The sequence below is a fragment of the Panthera onca genome, chromosome C1, assembly GCF_046562875.1.
Source record: "Panthera onca isolate mPanOnc1 chromosome C1, mPanOnc1 haplotype 2, whole genome shotgun sequence".
Classification (NCBI taxonomy): domain Eukaryota; kingdom Metazoa; phylum Chordata; class Mammalia; order Carnivora; family Felidae; genus Panthera; species Panthera onca.
In genome coordinates this window covers 143,394,398-143,414,822 of record NC_138346.1, presented here as the reverse complement: position 1 = coordinate 143,414,822, position 20,425 = coordinate 143,394,398, and the positions used below count along the sequence as shown (strand labels likewise).

The following is a 20,425-nucleotide window of genomic DNA, read 5'->3' as shown; positions in this document are numbered from 1 at the left end:
CATTTGTTTCCATGTATTTTTTAATTTTTTCTCTAATTGCCTGGTTGACCCAGGCATACTATGGGGGGTTGACCCTCCATGCTTTTGGAGGTTTTCCAGACTTTTTTTTGTGGTTGATTTCAAGTTTCATAGCATTGTGGTCTGAAAGTGTGCATGGTATGATCTCAATTCTTTTATACTTATGAAGGGCTGTTTTGTGACCCAGTATGTGATCTATCTTGGAGAATGTTCCATGTGCACTCGAGAAGAAAGTATATTCTGTTGCTTTGGGATGCAGAGTTCTAAATATATCTGTCAAGTCCATCTGATCCAATGTATCATTCAGGGTCCTTGTTTCTTTATTGATCCTGTGTCTAGATGATCTATCCATTGTTGTAAGTGGATTATTAAAGTCCCCTGCAATTACCACATTCTCATCAATAAGGTTGTTTATGTTTGTGATTAATTGTTTTATATATTTGGGGGCTCCGGTATTTGGCTCATAGACATTTATATTTGTTAGCTCTTCCTGATGGATAGACCCTGTGATTATTATATAATGCCCTTCTTCATCTCTTGTTACAGCCTTTAATTTAAAGTCTAGTTTGCCTGATATACGTATGGCTACTCCAGCTTTCTTTTGACTTCCAGTAGCATGATAGATTGTTCTCCACCCCTCACTTTCAGTCTGAAGGTGTCCTCAGGTCTAAAATGAGTCTCTTGTAGATAGCAAATAGATGGGTCTTGTTTTTTTATCCATTCTTATACCCTGTGTCTTTTGGTTGGAGCATTTAGTCCATTTACATTCAGTGTTATTTGAAAGATATGGGTTTAGGGTCATTGTGATATCTGTAGGTTTCATGCTTGTAGTGATGTCTCTGGTACTTGTGGTCCTTGCAACGTTTCAGTCACATAGTGCCCCTTAGGATCTCTTGTAGGGCTGGTTTAGTGGTGATGAATTCCTTCAGTTTTTGTTTGGGAAGACCTTTATCTCTCCTTCTATTCTGAATGACAGACTTGCTGGATAAAGGATTCTTGGCTGCATATTTTTTTCTGTTGATCATATTGAAGATTTCCTGCCATTCCTTTCTGGCTTGCTAAATATCAGTAGATAGGTCTGCCACTAGGCTTATGGGTCTCCCTTTATAAGTTAGAGCCTGTTTATCCCTAGCTGCTTTAAGAATTGTCTCTTTATCCTTGTATTTTGCCAGTGTCACTATGATATGTCATGCAGAAGATTGATTCAAGTTATGTCTGAAGGGAGTTCTCTGTGCCTCTTGGATTTCAATGCCTGTTTCCTTCCCCAGATCAAGGAAGTTATCATCTATGATTTGTTCAAGTACACCTTCAGCTTCTTTCTCTGTCTCTTCTTCTGGAATTCCTATGATACGGATATTGTTCCGTTTGATTGCATCACTTAGTTCTCTAAATCTCCCCTCATACTCCTGGATTGTTTAATCTTTGTCTCAGCTTCCTCTTTTTCCGTAATTTTATCTTCTAATTCACCTATTCTCTCTTCTGCCTCTTCAATCCATGATATGGCCGCCTCCATTTTATTTTGTGCCTAATTTATAGCATTTTAAAATTCTTCATGATTATTTTTTAGTCCCTTGATCTCTGTAGCAATACATTCTCTGCTGTCCTCTGTGCTTTTTTCAAGCTCAGTGATTAATTTTATGACTATTATTCTAAATTCTTGTTCCATTTTATTGTTTAAATCGGTTTTGATCAATTCGTTAGGTATTGCTACTTCCTGGAGTTTCTTTTGAGGAGAATTCTTTCGTTTCATCATTTTGGCTAGTCCCTGCGGTGGCTCCAAACTGCAGGGCACTTCCCCTTTGCTCTCCAGAGAAACTCGTGTTGGTGGGCGGGGCTGCAGTCAGACCCGATGTGTGCCCCTAGCCCACTGCTGGGGCCACAGTTGGACTGGTGTGTACCTTATCTTCCCCTTTCCCAGGGGCAGGACTCACTGTGGAGTGCTGTGGCCCCTGTCTGGGCTGTTTGCATACTGCCAGGCACAATTGCGGTGCTGCTTTCTTTGATGGGATCTGGCCAAGGGTGTATTAGTGGGGTGGGTCTGCAAGGTGCACAGGGGCAGGAGGGCCAGGCTTAGCTAGCTTTGCCATAGGTGGTCCCCTGCGGGAAGGGCCCTGCAGCACCGGGAGGGAGGCAGGACCATTGGGGGGATGGATCCACAGAAGCACAGTGATGGGTGTTTGCACAGTGCCAGCAAGTTCGGTGAGGGAAACTGGTTCCCTTTGGAATTTCGGCTGGGGGATGGGAGAGGGAAATTATGCTTGCCAGCACCTTTGTTCCCCTGTGGAGCTCTGTCCTTCTGGGGCTCAACAACTCTCCTTCCCAGCATCCTCTCACCCTCCTCGCTCTCCGAGAGCAGAGCTGTTGACTTCTAACATTCCAGATGTTAAGTCCTGCTTGCTGTCAGAACTCACACAGTCCGGCGCCTCCACTTTTGCAAGCCAGACTTCGGAGGCTCTGCCTTGCCTGGTGGGCTGACCCTCCACCACCCGGCTCCCTCCTGTCAGTCCGTGTAGCATGCACTGCCTCTCTGCACTTCCTACTCTCTTCTGTGGGCCTCTTGTCTACGCTTGGCTCCAGAGAGTCCATTGTGCTAGTCTTCTGGTGGTTTTCTGGATTATTTAGGCTGATGTGGGTGGAATCTAAGGGATCAGCAGGACTAGGTGAGCCAAGCGTCCTCCTACATCGCCATCTTTGGCTATTTGGTGAATAATTCATTTAAGGTACTCTTTGGTTTGATTTGCTAGTATCTTTTTGAGAATTTTTGGATCCGTGTTCATCAGGGATTTTGGCCTGTAATTCTCCTTTTTAGCAGGGTCTTTGGTTTTGGAACCATGGTAATACTGGCCTTATAGTAGAGTTTGAAAGCTTTCCTTCCATTTCTATTTTTTTTTTTTTTTTTTGGAACAGTTTGAGAAGAATAGGTATTAACTCTTCTTTAAGTGTCTGGTAGAATTCCCCTGGGAAGCCATCTGGCCCAGGACTCTTATTTGTTGGGAGATTTTTGACGACAGATTCAATTTCTTTGCTAGTTATGGGGCTGTCAAATTTTCTATTTCTTCCTCTTAAGATTTGGTAGTGTGTGAGTGTTCAGGAATTGTCCATTTCTTTCATATTGTTCACTTTGTTGGTGTATAATTTTTCATAGTATTCTCTTATAATTTTTTGTATTTCTGTGGTGTTGGTTGTGATCTCTCCTCTTTAATTCATGATTTTATCTATTTTGGGTCCTCTCTTCTTTTTGTTAAGTCTGGCTGGGGGTTTATCAATTTTGTTTATTCTTTCAAAAAAACACCACCTTTTAGTTTCTTTGATCTGTTCTGTTTTTTGTTTGTTTGTTTCTAAATCATTTAGTTCTCTCTGAGTTTTATTATTTCCTTTCCACTGCTTTGGGCTTTATTTGCTTCTCCTTTCCTAGCTCCTTTAGGTGTAAGGTTAGGTTGTGTATTTGGGACCTTTCTTGCTTCTTAAGATGGCCACAATTGCAATGTATTTTCCTCTTAGGACTGCCTTTGCTATATCCCAAAATGTTTGCACTGTATGTCTTCATTTTCATTTGCTTCCGTGTATTTTATTCTTTAATTTCCTGGTTAACCCATTCATTCTTTACTGGGATGTTCTTTAACCTTCATGTATTTGAGGGCTTTCCAAATTTTTTCTTTTGGGTGATTTCAAGTTTCATAGTGTTGTAATCTGAAAACATGCATGATATGATCTTGATCTTTTTGTACTTGTTCAGGGCTGGTTTGTGACCCAGTATGTGATCTGTTCTGGAGAATGTTCCATGTGCACTCAAGAAGAATGTGTATTATGGTGCTTTTTAGGGTGAAATGTTCTGAATATATCTGTTAAGTCCATCTGGTCCAATGTGTCATTCAAAGCCATTGTTTCCTTGCTGATTTTCTCCTAACTTCATCTGTCCATTGCTGTGAGTGGAGTATTAAAGTCTGCTCCTATAATGGTATTATTATCGATGAGTTTGTTTATGTTTGTGATTAATTGATGCACATATTTGGGTGCTTCCATGTTAGCATAAATATTTACAATTGTTAGATATTGTTGATGGATAACCCCATTAATTATGGTATAATTCCCTTCTTCATCTCTTGTAACAGTCTTTGTTTTAAAATCTAGTTTGTCTGGTATAAGTATTGCTACTCTGGCTTTCTTTTGACTTCCATTAGCATTATAGATGGCTCTCCATCCCCTCACTTTCACCCTGCATGTGTCCTTAGGTGTAAAATGGGTCTCTTGTAGACAGCACATAGATAGATCTTGTTTTTTTATCCATTCTGCTACCTTGTGTCTTTTCATTGGAGCATTTAGTCCATTTACTTTCAGAGTGATTATTGAAAGATATGAATTTATTATTATTATCTCTATTATCTGTAGATTTGGTGTTTCTGATGGTGTTCTCTGGTCTTTTGTAGTCTTTGCTGCTTTCCACTCACAGGGTCACCCTGAGGATCTCTTGTAGGGCTGGTTTAGTGGTCATTAACTCCTTTAATTTTCATTTGTCTTGGAAAGTATGTCTCTTTCTGTTCTGAATGACAGACTTGCTGTATAAAGGATTCTTGGCTGCATGTTTTTCCTATTTAGCACATTGAATATTTCCTGCCACTCCCTTCTGGCCTGCTAAGTTTCAGTGGACAGGTCTGCTACTAACCTTATGTGTCTACTCTTGTAGGTTAAGGACCTTTTCTCCCTAGCTGCTTTCAGAATTCTCCCTTTATCTTTGTATTTTGCAAGTTTCACTATCATATGTCATGGTTTTGAGCTGTTTTTGTTGATTTTGAAGGGAGTTCTCTGTGCCTCTTGGACTTGGATGCCTGTTTCCTTTTCCCAGGTTAGAGAAGTTCTCATCTATAACTTGTTCAAATAAACTTTCTGCCCCTTTTTCTCACTCTTCTTCTTCTGGGACCCCTATGATATGGATATTGCTTCATTTCATGGAATCAGTTAGTTCTCTATGCCTCCCATTATGATCTAGTAATTTCCTTTCCCTCTTTTTTCAGTTTCATGATTTTCCATAATTTTAACATCTATTTCATCTATTCTCTCCTCTGTTTCTTCCGTCTTGCTTCACTGTATCTAGCCCATTTTGCATCTCATTTATAGCCTTTTTCAATTCGTGCTGACTAGTTTTTAGGTCTTTGATCTTTGCAGCAAGGGTTTCTCTGGGGTCTTCTGTGCTTTTTCAAGGCCAGCTAGTAGTTTTAGGAATGTTGATCTAAATTCTTGTTGATCTAAATTCTCAGATATATTGCCTATATCTATTTTAAGCAAGCCCCTGGCTATGATTTCTTCTTGACCTTTCTTTTGGGGAGAATTCCTCTGTCTTGCAATTTTGACTAAGTTTCTGTCAGTGTTTTGCATGTTCTAAAAGCTTGTTATGTTTCCTGCACCTGAGAGTACCACTATATTAAAAAGGGGTGATACACTGTCCAGGGCCTGGCACTCCTGGCAGTGTTTCTGGTGTATGCTGTGTGCATTCTGCTGTTGCATTTTGGCTTCTCTTTCCCATTGTTCAGTCCTCTACAGAGCTCCTCATTACTTTCAGTGGTGAAGCGTCTGTACCTTTAATTAGGTTTGCTTTGCTTTGTTTGTTGAAGTAACCCTGAAAAAAAAGGAAAAGGGAGAAAACCCTGATGCCCTGTAATGGGAACCATTGTTTTTAGTAATTGTTAGTAGAGTTAAATAGCAAAAATTCGACTGAGTACATTTACCGTATGTATTCACTCATATGTGGATCTTGAGAAACTTAACAGAAGACCATGGGAGAGGGGAAGGGGAAAAAAAAGTTACAGAGAGGGAGGGAGATAAACCATAAGAGACTGTTAAATACTGAGAACAAACTGAGGGTTGATGGGGGGTGGGGGAGAGGGGAAGGTTGTTGATGGGCATTGAGGATAGCACTTGTTGGGATGAGCACTGGGTGTTGTATGGAAACTAGTTAGACAATCAATTATATTTTTAAAAAAACCAAATTGGCTTTATTCCATGAATCATGAATTGGGCAGTATCCCAATTAGCAAGGGAAAGGAACTCCACCAAGCTGTGGGAAAGGGAAGGTTTTTTTTTTTTTTTAAATTGTTTATTTAGTTTTGAGAGAATGAGTGGGGAAGGGGCAGAGAGAGCGGGGGACAGAGTGTCTGAAGAGGGTCTGCACTGACAGCAGAAAGACCGGTGTGGGACTGGAACTCATGAACCATGAGACATGACCTGAGCTGAAGTAGGATGCTCAATCAACTGAGCCACCCAAATGCCCCAAAAAGGGAAGTGTTTAAAGACAGGAGTTGGAAAAAAATTATTGGCAAAGAATGCATTTTTCAGGCAAGGTTACTTTCCTGAGGGGAAAGGAAGGGATTTACTGAGTGCATTATTTCACCAGTGCTGACCAAGTATTCAGTGTCAATTGGTTAAAGGTTACATTGCAGGGGGTGGGGGGGTGGTAAGTGAGGGATAGGGTGGTTGGGTGGTGAAACTGAAGTTAGGTTGGATATTAAGTCTTGGTTTACTGATGTGGGGTTTAGTGCAAGTGACTCCGTTTTGGGTCTACTATCTCCTTTTTAGCAATAGGAAGCGTGGTATTGATAAGCTTAATGTATAACAAGACATATTTTCAGTGTCAAATTTTAACTTTCAAATATTATTTAGAATGTCTCCATTAACCTTGTTTGTTTGTTTCTTTCTTTCTAGAAAGCACCAGTGGGGGAGGGAGAGAGAGAATCTTAAGCAGGCTCTACACCCTTGGTGGAGCCTGATGCAGGGCTCGATTTCATGACTATGAGATCATGACCTGAACTGAAATCTAGAGTTGGACTTTAACCAACTCAGCCATCCAGGTGCCCCCACATAGTTTCATTTCTGTCTTTAATTTACTCATTCATCAAACATTTCTACATGTCCTGTTTCCTCTTACCTTTTTTCAGATTGTGGCACCGTTAGAAGCTGGGTTGATCCAAAGACAGACAGATGGCTGAAAATGGCACAAAAGAAAAAATAAAATGGACAACCACCATTATTATTAGCTCATCTCTTAAGGTAAATAGACATTTGGGCCATTGATCTTTAATTTAAAAATTAAAAACCATAGAACAATATTTTAAAAGATCCTTAGCTTGATTATCAAAGTTATGTGGATCAGCAAGCACATAAACTAAATGTATTTTAAAGATAAATTATAAACTTTATTGTATCAATTTTCAACATCTTACATCTCTAAATATTTGAGGGTTGGAAATTTTTTAAAGTTCTTTTTTTTCTTTATAAGCCTGTTCTAATAGAGATGTTAAAGGATTGCAGAAACAGTAACACATATGCACATATATATTATTTAAGGTTTTTAAAGAAATAAACCACAGAAACTGATTTTTTTTAACTTAGTGGCATTAGGAGGAAGCTGTCTCCATAGTTTGGATGGGAGGGGATGGGAAGTTAAATGTCTGAAGGCACTTGGTCAGTCCATAGCTGTTTTTAACTCCTTAGTCAACAGGATTTCTCCATTGCCCTGGTATTTATCTGTGAACACTAGCTGATGTCTAGAGTGAAGGGGCAGGAGATGACTATTCCACAGTAAAGAGGAGAGAGGCAGTATAAGAGTTAAAATAAGATTTTTATCCACTCTGTCCTCTAACTGCTGCCTCAAGCTGCACTTTGCCCTATTAGCTTTAGCCATCTAACTCCATAACACATACCAGTTTAGGACAGCCTTAAGTCTCACTGATTTTTTTTCATGCTTCTTTTTGTTAGGTTTCTAGAATTCATGTTTCTCTCTTAATTATATAGCTTTTTTAGACTGATTTTGAGAAAGGAAGCCAGCAATCCATGCTAATGTGTGAAGAGCAACTACTTTATAATTCATTTATTATGTTTAATCATCTTGTTTTTTTCCTATTTGTCCCACCTTTTCTGTTTCTTTTTTCTCTCCTTTCTTGTTAGTTTTTGTATTGATTGGTCAGTCTCTCTCTCTCTCTCTACCTCTCCCCCTCCCCCCATCACCATCTCTCTCCCTCTTTTACTAGCTTTGGAAATGATATGCCCTATTTCTACTATTTTAGTGGTTGCCCTAGAAATTTTAACATGTATACTTAGTTCCACAAAATCACAGTGAATAATTACCTTTATCCTCATCTTAAATCACAAAAGAATCTTAGAACACTCTTAGAACAAGATTCTTGTTGTTATCATATTTAGTTTAATTCTGTTTTTTAACTCCACAAAGTCTTATTTTCTAAAGTTAGCATTTGTTTAGATTTACTCATGTCTTTGCTGTTGTTTTTGCTCTCCTTTTTTTCCTTTGGCTCAGACCTCTCTTTTTAAATCACTTTCTTTTTATCTGAAGAATATAATTTAGAATTTACCTGTATGAGGATTTTCTAGAAGTAAAAAACTTACTCTCATTTTTTGTTAATATCAAAATATTTCTGTTTTCCCCTTGATTTTGAAAGATGTTTTAAAAGTCAATTTAAGTATAACTTACATACAATAAAATGCACTCATTTTAAATGTGAAGTTTGATGAGTTTTACAATCAAAATATAGAACATATGCATCACTCTAGAAAGTTCCTTTATGTCCTTTTATAGTAATTTCTTTTCCAGCCCCCTGCCTCAAGTAAACCATTGATCTGATACTTATCACTATAATTGGTTTTGCCTATTGTAGAATTTCCTATAGATGGAATGACACAGTTGGTATTCTTTTGTGTCTTGCTTACATGTTGTTACATATTACAATAGTTTGTTTCCTTTTATTGTTGAATAGTAGTTTACTGTATGAGTATACCCCAGTTTATTTATCTATTCACCAGTAGATGGACATTTGGGTTGTTTCCAGTTTTGGGCCATTTTTAAGTAAGCTGCTGTAAACCTCATTATATGTCTGTCTGTTGATCTGTGTTTTCATTTCTCTAGTAAATACATAGTAATGGAATTGCTGGGTCAGATGGGTCAGATGTTTATTTTTATAAGAAACTGGAAAACTTTCTTCAGTTTTACTACAAATGAGCACTGAATCTATTTAACTGCGTGACTAATCTGTGTAACTAAAATAAAAATAATGTGGGAATTATGGTTTTATACTCTCATCAGCAATGTATGAGAATTCCATTTACTCCAAAGTGAAAGATATTTTCACTAAATTTATAGGTATTTTGTTTCAGCATATTGAGGAACTCATTTCACTGGATTCTGACTTCCATTGTTATTGTTGATAAGATAGCATCAGTTTGTCACTTCCTTGAAGATTACCTTTCTTCTCTGACTGCTTTTCAGATTTTGGCATTCTGTGGTTTTAAGGTATAGATTTCTTTTTATCTTTTGAGGCTTCATGAATCTTTAAATTGTTGTTATTACCAAGTTCTTATCCATCATCTCCTTTAATATTGCCTCTGTCCTATTTCCTTGCTCCTTCCTCTCTGAACTCCCATTAGATGTTTGTTTGATCTTATCAGAATATTCTCCATGCATTTTGACTTCCCTTTCACTTCTTCTGTCTTTAGGTTGCAATCTAGGTAATTTAATCTGTCCTTTGTTCCATGTCAATATTTTTCTCTATTCCTATTGAACTCACCCATTGAGGGTTTTGTTTTGTTTTGTTTGACTTTTTTCAGCTTATGAAATACACATAGAGAAAGGTAGAAAAGGACATAAAAGTATATATGAACGATTTAATGGAGTTATTATAAAGAGAATACCATGTAGCCAATCGGGTCAATAAGTAGAACATTATTCATTTCCTTTTCTCCTCAAGACTTTTATTAATTATATCAATCAAACACCAATTATATTAGGTGTTTATAACTTATTAGTTATATCAAATGTGCATAGCACTTATACTTTTTCTATAACCATAATTCCCGCATTTATTTTCATGTTGGTTACACAGTTAAATAGATTCAGTGTGTACTTGTAGTTTTCATGTAAAAGATATGTCTTTCCACTACTGGATTTTGTTAATGATTCATGAGACAAGCATTAGACACAGCTGAAATGTTCTTTCTCTAGAGGAGCCAAAATTGTCAGACATGGCTTTCAAAAATGTCCCTCAAAGTAGAAGTCTGTTCTTTTTTCATGTGTTTTGTTGGGAGTTACACATGTTTCCCACTTTCAACAAAGGAAAGTTTGCTATTGTTTCTCATTCTCCTTTGGTTTTTGTGTACTTTTCAAAGAAAGTAGGAGATACCACCATTTTTATTCTAGTATTTTCTATATTTTTATATTTTAAATGCTGAGTCTTCATTTACCTTACACATAAATCTTTTTGTTTTTTGCTAGTTTTTGCTTTAGAAAAATTCTTTGAAATAGAATAGTTGCATTAAAGAAAGAGACATGCACCATTTGAAGACTTTTGATATGTGTTGTCAAATTACCCTACAGGATGTTTTTATACACAGTGGCATCAGCAGTATATAGGAAGCTCAACTTATCCTCACCTATGACAGTTCCACATGTTATTTAAGAAAATCTTTGCTAGTTTGGTATTTTATATTTTATATTTCTTTGATTACAAAGGAGATTAAACATTTTTTCAGACACATTTTTATCTCTTCTGTAATTTTATCTTTCCTTTTTTTCTATTGGCATAAATAATAAATTTTTATTCTTTAAAATATTAAAAAATATAAAATTGTGTTATACTATTAAGATTTTTCTTAAGGTTTTTTTTTTGCCTTTCAATTTTATTTGGTATTTGTGAAATCATAAGTTGCATATTTTTATTTCTACTCTGTCTTTAGGAATTAAGGCAGCTGTTTTTATTATACAGTCAAATTTAACAGCTTCTTCCCTGAGATTTCTTAAATTGCTCTTATAAAATTTGTATATATCAGCCTTAAATATGTGTTATACATCTATACATATGCTCATATACAGATAATCATTATATAGTTTTGAATCTGATTCTGTTGTTTTCTCTTCAGTTGATGTATATATTAAATATTGAATCATTACCACACTTTTAAATTCATTGTAGTTGGGTGATATACCTTAAACTTAATAAGGCATGTTCCTTCCATACTGTTCATATGTTTTTAGAACATATTTTTTCTTCTTGATCAGGGAATCATAAAACTATGGTGTATGCCCTGGCCTACAGCATGTTATTGCCAAGCCAATGAGTTAAGCAGGGTTTTTACATTTTTAAAGGCTTATAAAAAAGAGAGAGAAAGAGAGAAGGAAGGAAGGAGACAGGAAGGAAGGAAAAGAAGAAGGAAAGAAGGAAGGAGGGAAAGAAGATGGGAAGGAAGGAGGGACAGTGAGAGAAAGAGAGGGAGACAGGGAAGAAGAAAGGAAGAAAAGAAAAAAAATGTGACAGAGATCATATGCAGCCTCACAAGCCTATAATATTTATTATCTGGCCTTCTGCTGAAATAGTTTGCCGAACTTTATTCTAGATGAACTTCAAAATCACTTTAAGTTAAAAAAATTTTCCATTCATTACACTTTTGATTTGAATTGAACTAATTTATTAAATGAGGGAAAAATTTATTCTTCCCATCCTTTGAACACATGAGATATATCGTTTTTTTTCAAGTCTTTATTTTCTCAGATAATTAAAAAATTTTTTCTTCATATTCTGTTCCTTTTTTTTCTTTTTAATATATGAAATTTACTGTCAAATTGGTTTCCATACAACACCCAGTGCTCATCCCAAAAGGTGCCCTCCTCAATACCCATCACCCACCCTACCCTCCCTCCCACCCCCCATCAACCCTCAGTTTGTTCTCAGTTTTTAACAGTCTCTTATGCTTTGGCTCTCTCCCACTCTAACCTCTTTTTTTTTTTTTTTTCCTTCCCCTCCCCCATGGGTTTCTGTTACGTTTCTCAGGATCCACATAAGAGTGAAACCATATGATATCTGTCTTTCTCTGTATGGCTTATTTCACTTAGCATCACACTCTCCAGTTCCATCCACGTTGCTACAAAAGGCCATATTTCATTTTTTCTCATTGCCACATAGTATTCCATTGTGTATATAAACCACAGTTTCTTTATCCATTCATCAGTTGATGGACATTTAGGCTCTTTCCATAATTTGGCTATTGTTGACAGTGCTGCTATAAACATTGGGGTACAAGTGCCCCTATGCATCAGTACTCCTGTATCCCTTGGGTAAATTCCTAGCAGTGCTGTTGCTGGGTCATAGGGTAGGTCTATTTTTAATTTTCTGAGGAACCTCCACACTGCTTTCCAGAGCGGCTGCACCAATTTGCATTCCCACCAACAGTGCAAGAGGGTTCCCGTTTCTCCACATCCTCTCCAGCATCTATAGTCTCCTGATTTGTTCATTTTGGCCACTCTGACTGGCGTGAGGTGATATCTGAGTGTGGTTTTGATTTGTATTTCCCTGATAAGGAGCGACGTTGAACATCTTTTCATGTGCCTGTTGGCCATCCAGATGTCTTCTTTAGAGAAGTGTCTATTCATGTTTTCTGCCCATTTCTTCACTGGGTTATTTGTTTTTCGGGTGTGGAGTTTGGTGAGCTCTTTATAGATTTTGGATACTAGCCCTTTGTCTGATATGTCATTTGCAAATATCTTTTCCCATTCCGTTGGTTGCCTTCTAGTTCTGTTGGTTGTTTCCTTTGCTGTGCAGAAGCTTTTTATCTTCATAAGGTCCCAGTAATTCACTTTTGCTTTTAATTCCCTTGCCTTTGGGGATGTGTCGAGTAAGAGATTGCTATGGCTGAGGTCAGAGAGGTCTTTTCCTGCTTTCTCCTCTAAGGTTTTGATGGTTTCCTGTCTCACATTCAGGTCCTTTATCCATTTTGAGTTTATTTTTGTGAATGGTGTGAGAAAGTGGTCTAGTTTCAACCTTCTGCATGTTGCTGTCCAGTTCTCCCAGCACCATTTGTTAAAGAGACTGTCTTTTTTCCATTGGATGTTCTTTCCTGCTTTGTCAAAGATGAGTTGGCCATACGTTTGTGGGTCTAGTTCTGGGGTTTCTATTCTATTCCATTGGTCTATGTGTCTGTTTTTATGCCAATACCATGCTGTCTTGATGATGACAGCTTTGTAGTAGAGGCTAAAGTCTGGGATTGTGATGCCTCCTGCTTTGGCCTTCTTCTTCAAAATTGCTTTGGCTATTTGGGGCCTTTTGTGGTTCCATATGAATTTTAGGATTGCTTGTTCTAGTTTCGAGAAGAATGCTGGTGCAATTTTGATTGGGATTGCACTGAATGTGTAGATAGCTTTGGGTAGTATTGACATTTTGACAATATTTATTCTTCCAATCCATGAGCAGGGAATGTCTTTCCATTTCTTTATCTCTTCTTCAATTACCTTCATAAGCTTTCTATAGTTTTCAGCATACAGATCTTTTACATCTTTGGTTAGATTTATTCCTAAGTATTTTATGCTTCTTGGTGCAATTGTGAATGGGATCAGTTTCTTTATTTGTCTTTCTGTTGCTTCATTGTTAGTTTATAAGAATGCAACTGATTTCTGTACATTGATTTTGTATCCTGCAACTTTGCTGAATTCATGTATCAGTTCTAGCAGACTTTTGGTGGAGTCTATCGGATTTTCCATGTATAATATCATGTCATCTGCAAAAAGTGAAAGCTTGACTTCATCTTTGCCAATTTTGATGCCTTTGATTTCCTTTTGTTGTCTGATTGCTGAAGCTAGAACTTCCAGCACTATGTTAAACAACAGCGGTGAGAGTGGGCATCCCTGTGGTGTTCCTGATCTCAGGGAAAAAGCTCTTATTTTTTCCCCATTGAGGATGATGTTAGCTGTGGGCTTTTCATAAATGGCTTTTATGATCTTTAAGTATGTTTCTTCTATCCCGACTTTCTCAAGGGTTTTTATTAAGAAAGGGTGCTGGATTTTGTCAAAGGCCTTTTCTGCATCGATTGACAGGATCATATGGTTCTTCTCTTTTTTTTTATTAATGTGATGTATCACGTTGATTGATTTGCGAATGTTGAACCAGCCCCGCATCCCAGGAATGAATCCCACTTGATCATGGTGAATGATTCTTTTTATATGCCGTTGAATTCGATTTGCTAGTATCTTATTGAGAATTTTTGCATCCATATTCATCAGGGATATTGGCCTGTAGTTCTCTTTTTTTACTGGGTCTCTGTCTGGTTTAGGAACCAAAGTAATACTGGCTTCATAGAATGAGTCTGGAAGTTTTCCTTCCCTTTCTATTTCTTGGAATAGCTTGAGAAGGATAGGTATTATCTCTGCTTTAAACGTCTGGTAGAACTCCCCTGGGAAGCCATCTGGTCCTGGACTCTTATTTGTTGGGAGATTTTTGATAACCAATTCAATTTATTCGCTGGTGCTGGTTATGAGTCTGTTCAAGCTTTCTATTTCCTCCTGATTGAGTTTTGGAAGAGTGTGGGTGTTTAGGAATTTGTCCATTTCTTCCAGGTTGTCCAATTTGTTGGCATATAATTTTTCATAGTATTCCCTGATAATTGTTTGTATCTCTGAGGGATTGGTTGTAATAATTCCATTTTCATTCATGATTTTATCTATTTGGGTCATCTCCCTTTTCTTTTTGAGAAGCCTGGCTAGAGGTTTGTCAATTTTGTTTATTTTTTCAAAAAACCAACTCTTGGTTTCGTTGATCTGCTCTACAGTTTTTTTAGATTCTATATTGTTTATTTCTGCTCTGATCTTTATTATTTCTCTTCTGCTGGGTGTGGGGTGTCTTTGCTGTTCTGCTTCCAGTTCCTTTAGGTGTGCTGTTAGATTTTGTATTTGGGATTTTTCTTGTTTCTTGAGATAGGCCTGGATTGCTATGTATTTTCCTCTCAGGACTGCCTTCGCTGTGTCCCAAAGCGTTTGGATTGTTGTATTTTCATTTTCGTTTGTTTCCATATATTTTTTAATTTCTTCTCTAATTGCCTGGTTGACCCACTCATTCGTTAGTAGGGTGTTCTTTAACCTCCATGCTTTTGGAGGTTTTCCAGACTTTTTTTTGTGGTTGATTTCAAGCTTCATAGCATTGTGGTCTGAAAGTATGCATGGTATAATTTCAATTCTTGTAAACTTATGAAGGGCTGTTTTGTGACCCAGTATATGATCTATCTTGGAGAATGTTCCATGTGCACTCGAGAAGAAAGTATATTCTGTTGCTTTGGGATGCAGAGTTCTAAATATATCTGTCAAGTCCATCTGATCCAGTGTATCATTCAGGGCCCTTGTTTCTTTATTGACTGTGTGTCTAGATGATCTATCCATTTCTGTAAGTGGGGTGTGAAAGTCCCCTGCAATTACCACATTCTTATCAATAAGGTTGCTTATATTTATGAGTAATTGTTTTATATATTTGGGGGCTCCGGTATTTGGCGCATAGACATTTATAAATGTTAGATCTTCCTGATGGATAGACCCTGTAATTATTATATAATGCCCTTCTTCATCTCTTGTTACAGCCTTTAATTTAAAGTCTAGTTTGTCTGATATAAGTATGGCCACTCCAGCTTTCTTTTGGCTTCCAGTAGCATGATAAATAGTTCTCCATCCCCTCACTCTCAATCTAAAGGTGTCCTCAGATCTAAAATGAGTCTCTTGTAGACAGCAAATAGATGGGTCTTGTTTTTTTATCCATTCTGATACCCTATGTCTTTTGGTTGGCGCATTTAATCCATTTACATTCAGTGTTATTATAGAAAGATATGGGTTTAGAGTCATTGTGATGTCTGTATGTTTTATGCTTGTAGTGATGTCTCTGGTACTTTGTCTCACAGGATCCCCCTTAGGATCTCTTGTAGGGCTGGTTTAGTGGTGACAAATTCCTTCAGTTTTTGTTTGTTTGGGAAGACCTTTATCTCTCCTTCTATTCTAAATGACAGACTTGCTGGATAAAGGATTCTCGGCTGCATATTTTTTCTGTTTAGCACACTGAAGATATCGTGCCAATCCTTTCTGGCCTGCCAAGTTTCAAAAGAGAGATCAGTCACGAGTCTTATAGGTCTCCCTTTATATGTGAGGGCACGTTTATCCCTTGCTGCTTTCAGAATTCTCTCTTTATCCTTGTATTTTGCCAGTTTGACTATGATATGTCGTGCAGAAGATCGATTCAAGTTACGTATGAAGGGAGTTCTCTGTGCCTCTTGGATTTCAATGCCTTTTTCCTTCCCCAGTTCAGGGAAGTTCTCAGCTATAATTTCTTCAAGTACCCCTTCAGCACCTTTCCCTCTCTCTTCCTCCTCTGGGATACCAATTATGCGTATATTATTTCTTTTTAGTGTATCACTTAGTTCTCTAATTTTTCCCTCATACTCCTGGATTTTTTTCTCTCTCTTTCTCTCAGCTTCCTCTTTCTCCATAACTTTATCTTCTAGTTCACCTATTCTCTCCTCTGCCTCTTCAATCCGAGCCGTCGTCGTTTCCATTTTGTTTTGCATTTCGTTTAAAGCGCTTTTCAGCTCCTCGTGACTGTTCCTTAGTCCCTTGATCTCTGTGGCAAGAGATTCTCTGCTGTCCTGTATACTGTTTTCAAGCCCAGCGATTAATTTTATGACTATTATTCTAAATTCACTTTCTGTTATATTATTTAAATCTTTTTGATCAGTTCATTAGCTGTTGTTATTTCCTGGAGATTCTTCTGAGGGGAATTCTTCCGTTTGGTCATTTTGGATAGTCCCTGGAGTGGTGAGGACCTGCAGGGCACTTCCCCTGTGCTGTGGTGTAGGGGGTTTCCTTTTTCATTCTTTTTTTTTTTATTCCTTTTGTCTATGTCTATGTAGTTATATAGCATGGAAATTTTAAGGTAAAAGGTGCTTTACTATTAAATTTTCTGTGCTGTTAATTTTTTTATGCAATGTAGAAAAATAGTGGTTTTGCTTAGTTAAGTTTTGCACTATGTTATGAGTCTATTTCATAAATTATATATTTTTTCAAAAATTTACTAAATTATAGAGATAAGTTTATTAAGTTGAAATTTATGAAATTGCCATTTCTGTAATTAAAATTTTCATATTGGCATTCGTTTAATTTTCTCATTAACTGTATCAGTTATTGAGTACCCTTTCTCATTTCTGTTTTTATTTATGGTTCCTTTCTAATGAGTGGATTTGGTAGACAGAATGTTAATTTTATAGAATATTGATAGGTGTTATATTTGTAGAAAGAAGTATTGGATTGTATTTGGAATTCTTGTATAAACAAATTTATACAATTTTTTTATTGCACTGTCTTAACAGCTGTTCATATGCTCAGATGCATTATAAATCCTCAAAAGGAGATAAAATAATATTCAGTGTTTCTAAGTATTAATTGAATAAGGAATACATTTCAATATCTCATGGGACTAATATTTCATAAAATATGCTTTGGAAAATCTGGTTTTAGCTCCTAGTTATTTGAAAAATTAACTGTTGAATTTGGCTATTTTTTTTTCTAATTCAGTACTTTTTATTTTTATTTTTATTATTTTCTTTTATTATTTTTATTATCATTCTTTTAGTTGGCACCCCAGATAGCATATGAATTTTTTAAGTTTATTATTATTTTTTATTGAAGTATAGTTGACACAGTGTTACCATATTTTCCAGGTGTATAGCATAGTGATTTGACAAATCTTGTACATTCTTCCATACTCACTAGAGGTGTAGCTACTAATAGAATATGATTAAAATTCATTAACATGGCATACATGCGTACTTAGGTTATGCACGCATTTATTCCTAACACCATCTTCAAGTTAACTGACTTGTGTATACCTTACATATTTATCATCTAAGGATTCTACTTTTGGTTCTGAATGCCTTTGCCTGTTACTTTTTCTGTCTGTGCTTTTCTCACATTTATCTTCTTCCTTCACTTGTCTGCTTAATAAACTCCTTTCTACTTTAAAGGTTTAACTCATATTTTATGAAGCTTTTCTGACTCACATCTGTTACATCCTTTTATAGTTTCTGGTTCTTAGCCAAAATTCTCAGTCTTGTCTTTCATCTCCTTAAACATAGTAAACATTGCTATTTTAAGGTATGGATCTGATATAACTTCACTTTATGTATCCCCTGTGAGTCTACTTCTATTGCCTATTGTTTCTCATAGTTCTCTTCCAAGTATTTCATCTCTTTGTATGTCTGATTATTTTTGTGTGTTGGAATTTGTATTTGAAAAATTGTAGAAATAATTTGAGGCCTAGAATAGTATTCTATTCCTCTAAGAAGCTTTAATTTTACAAGAGAATTAAACCCCTAAAACCTAAGCAGGGTTGCTACATACATTACAGGACATGCAGTTACAATATTTGGGTTTTAGGTAAGCAATTAATTTAGTATAAGTACATCCCAAATATTGCATGGGACATACTTATACTAAAAATTATGTTGTTTATCTGAAATTCAAATTCAACTGGGTGTTCTTTATTTTTATTTGCAAAATCTGTCAGTCCAAGCCCTAAAGCATCTATTGTATGTAATAAATGAATTACATCTAGAATGGTACTAGTTATGTGAGAATTGAAAGAATAGTCACTCAGATAATTTTCTTTGTAGTTCGAAAGAGGAAACCTGATTGAGAAAGGTTGCTCTAGGGAGTGGTTCTGCAAGATGGTTGTGAATACTAGTAATACAGTATCACCTAAAGACAATTTCTGGGATTGAAATGGTTTGAAGCTAGGCTATAGTCCCTGTGAGAGCTGTTCTACTTTTATCAGAAGCTGTGTTTAGCCTGTCAGCTCTTTTGGAATTGGCAGATGCCCTCAGGGAAAAGGTGGCCTAAATGCTGGTCTCATATCTTTGAATTTCTGTATGGATTTGGCCTTATAATTGTTCACTATCCTGCTAGCTCTCTGATGTATTCAAGAAGATTTTTTTAAATTGTCCAGCTTTTCTAGTTGCTTCAGCAGAAGGTTTGGCTTAAATTGCTTAGTCTGCCATTGCTGGAATCAATGTATAGTTTTAAAGCGGCAGAAATAAACTCATGGGAAGAGCCATAGTTGAACTCTGTGTCAGGATCTGTTTGGCACAAAATACTCTCTTTGGGACAGAAAGGAAGCATATATTTTGTACATAATTCCAGCCTGTGTACTTAAAATATACATGTTATAAAGCAAAATATAAAATTAATATACCTAAGGTATTTTTATCTACTTGGAGAATAATCAGCTTGAGCTGTAACCAATCAGGAAACCCTATTAACCACTTACATTTTAGTGGCTTGGATAAAATTATCTAAGTAATTACTTGTATAGAATAGAAAATGAGATGGTTTTTGAAACGGCATTCAAACAGAAGTCCTGTTGCTGTGTTCATACGTGTTTTCTGACTCATCTAAGGCTTGAAGCATCTTAAAATTATAATAAAAGTAACTGTACTATACACAAATAAATTGGAGAATTGGTTGTCTCCTTGTGGTATTTTGTACATCTGGCACTTCATGGTTCTTTGAACCATCTAAGAAACTCACCACAACCCACCTTCCAATTTATATTAATGTATGTCAGGATCCATCTCCAAGTTGTGTTTTTACAAGAACTTTGCATTTGCTCTGCTTCTTATAGTTTAGTTCTTTAATACTGTCCTTTGTTTCTGTCTCTAAATAACATAACTAGTACACAATTCATTTCCAAACACAGTGTGTTTCAGAACAAAATATTTTTGTTTTTACAAAAGTGTTTTCACCATAGAGAGCACATTTACTGTCTCCTTTGATGATCAGATATATAAGTGGTATAGTTATAAAAGAAGCTATTAAATTAATTTTTTCATTAGCTTTAACAAAAAATCATTGTAAGCATGTCTTAAGTTTATGTTTCTGAAAAAATTTTTTTTTAGAGTTGTGAAGTTGCAACTGCCCTAGATCGAAGCCACAAGATTCGGTATTCAGATTCAGTGGAAAATGGATCAATTATCTTTTCTCTTTCTGGTACAGTATATTTGCTGTCTTAAGTTTCTTATAAAATATAGGAGTATAAATTCTAATAGTGGTAGTTCAATAACCAGGTAATAAGCTTAAGGTACTATCTTTTCAGAGAGGTAAATGTATAAAACTATTACTGCTGCAAAAGTAGTGCGTGTGGCCGATTACAACATGCATTTCTTTTTAGATTACAATTGTTGAACTAAAGCCAAACCAGTGGAGTGTGGTAGAAGATATTAAAAACTACTTGTTTTGGAACTAAGATGAAAATAGAACAAAGCCACCTCTCCAACAGTCAGTACTTAAAATGTTACCAGTATTAATGAAGAGGCCAACGTCACATTGGTCAAAAGCCATATACAAAAACAATATAGGAGAATGTTTTTTCATGATTTTGTACATGATTTTGATGAATATAACATAAACAAATACTAAAAGAAAAGAACCAAATGGAGACAAATAGAAGTTCCGCAAATCATAAAACTGTACAACGGTCATGGGCAAAATAGAGGAAGGAATTAGATTAGGAGATGAGAAGCCTGGGACGATGGAGAGGGGGCAGCACAAAGCATAGTT

General features: G+C 36.4%; 1 protein-coding gene across 1 annotated transcript in view; it reads left to right on the top strand.

The window, feature by feature from the left end:
* The window catches only part of CC1H1orf146 (chromosome C1 C1orf146 homolog), a 59,260-nt gene that overhangs the window by 35,023 nt on the left and 3,812 nt on the right, over positions 1 to 20,425 (top strand). Inside the window, exons 2-3 of the mRNA XM_078451674.1 lie at positions 6,948 to 7,059; positions 19,765 to 19,855. Coding sequence (XP_078307800.1) covers positions 6,991 to 7,059; positions 19,765 to 19,855 — 160 coding nt within the window. The 5' untranslated portion in view covers positions 6,948 to 6,990. The remainder of the gene's footprint in view (positions 1 to 6,947; positions 7,060 to 19,764; positions 19,856 to 20,425) is intronic.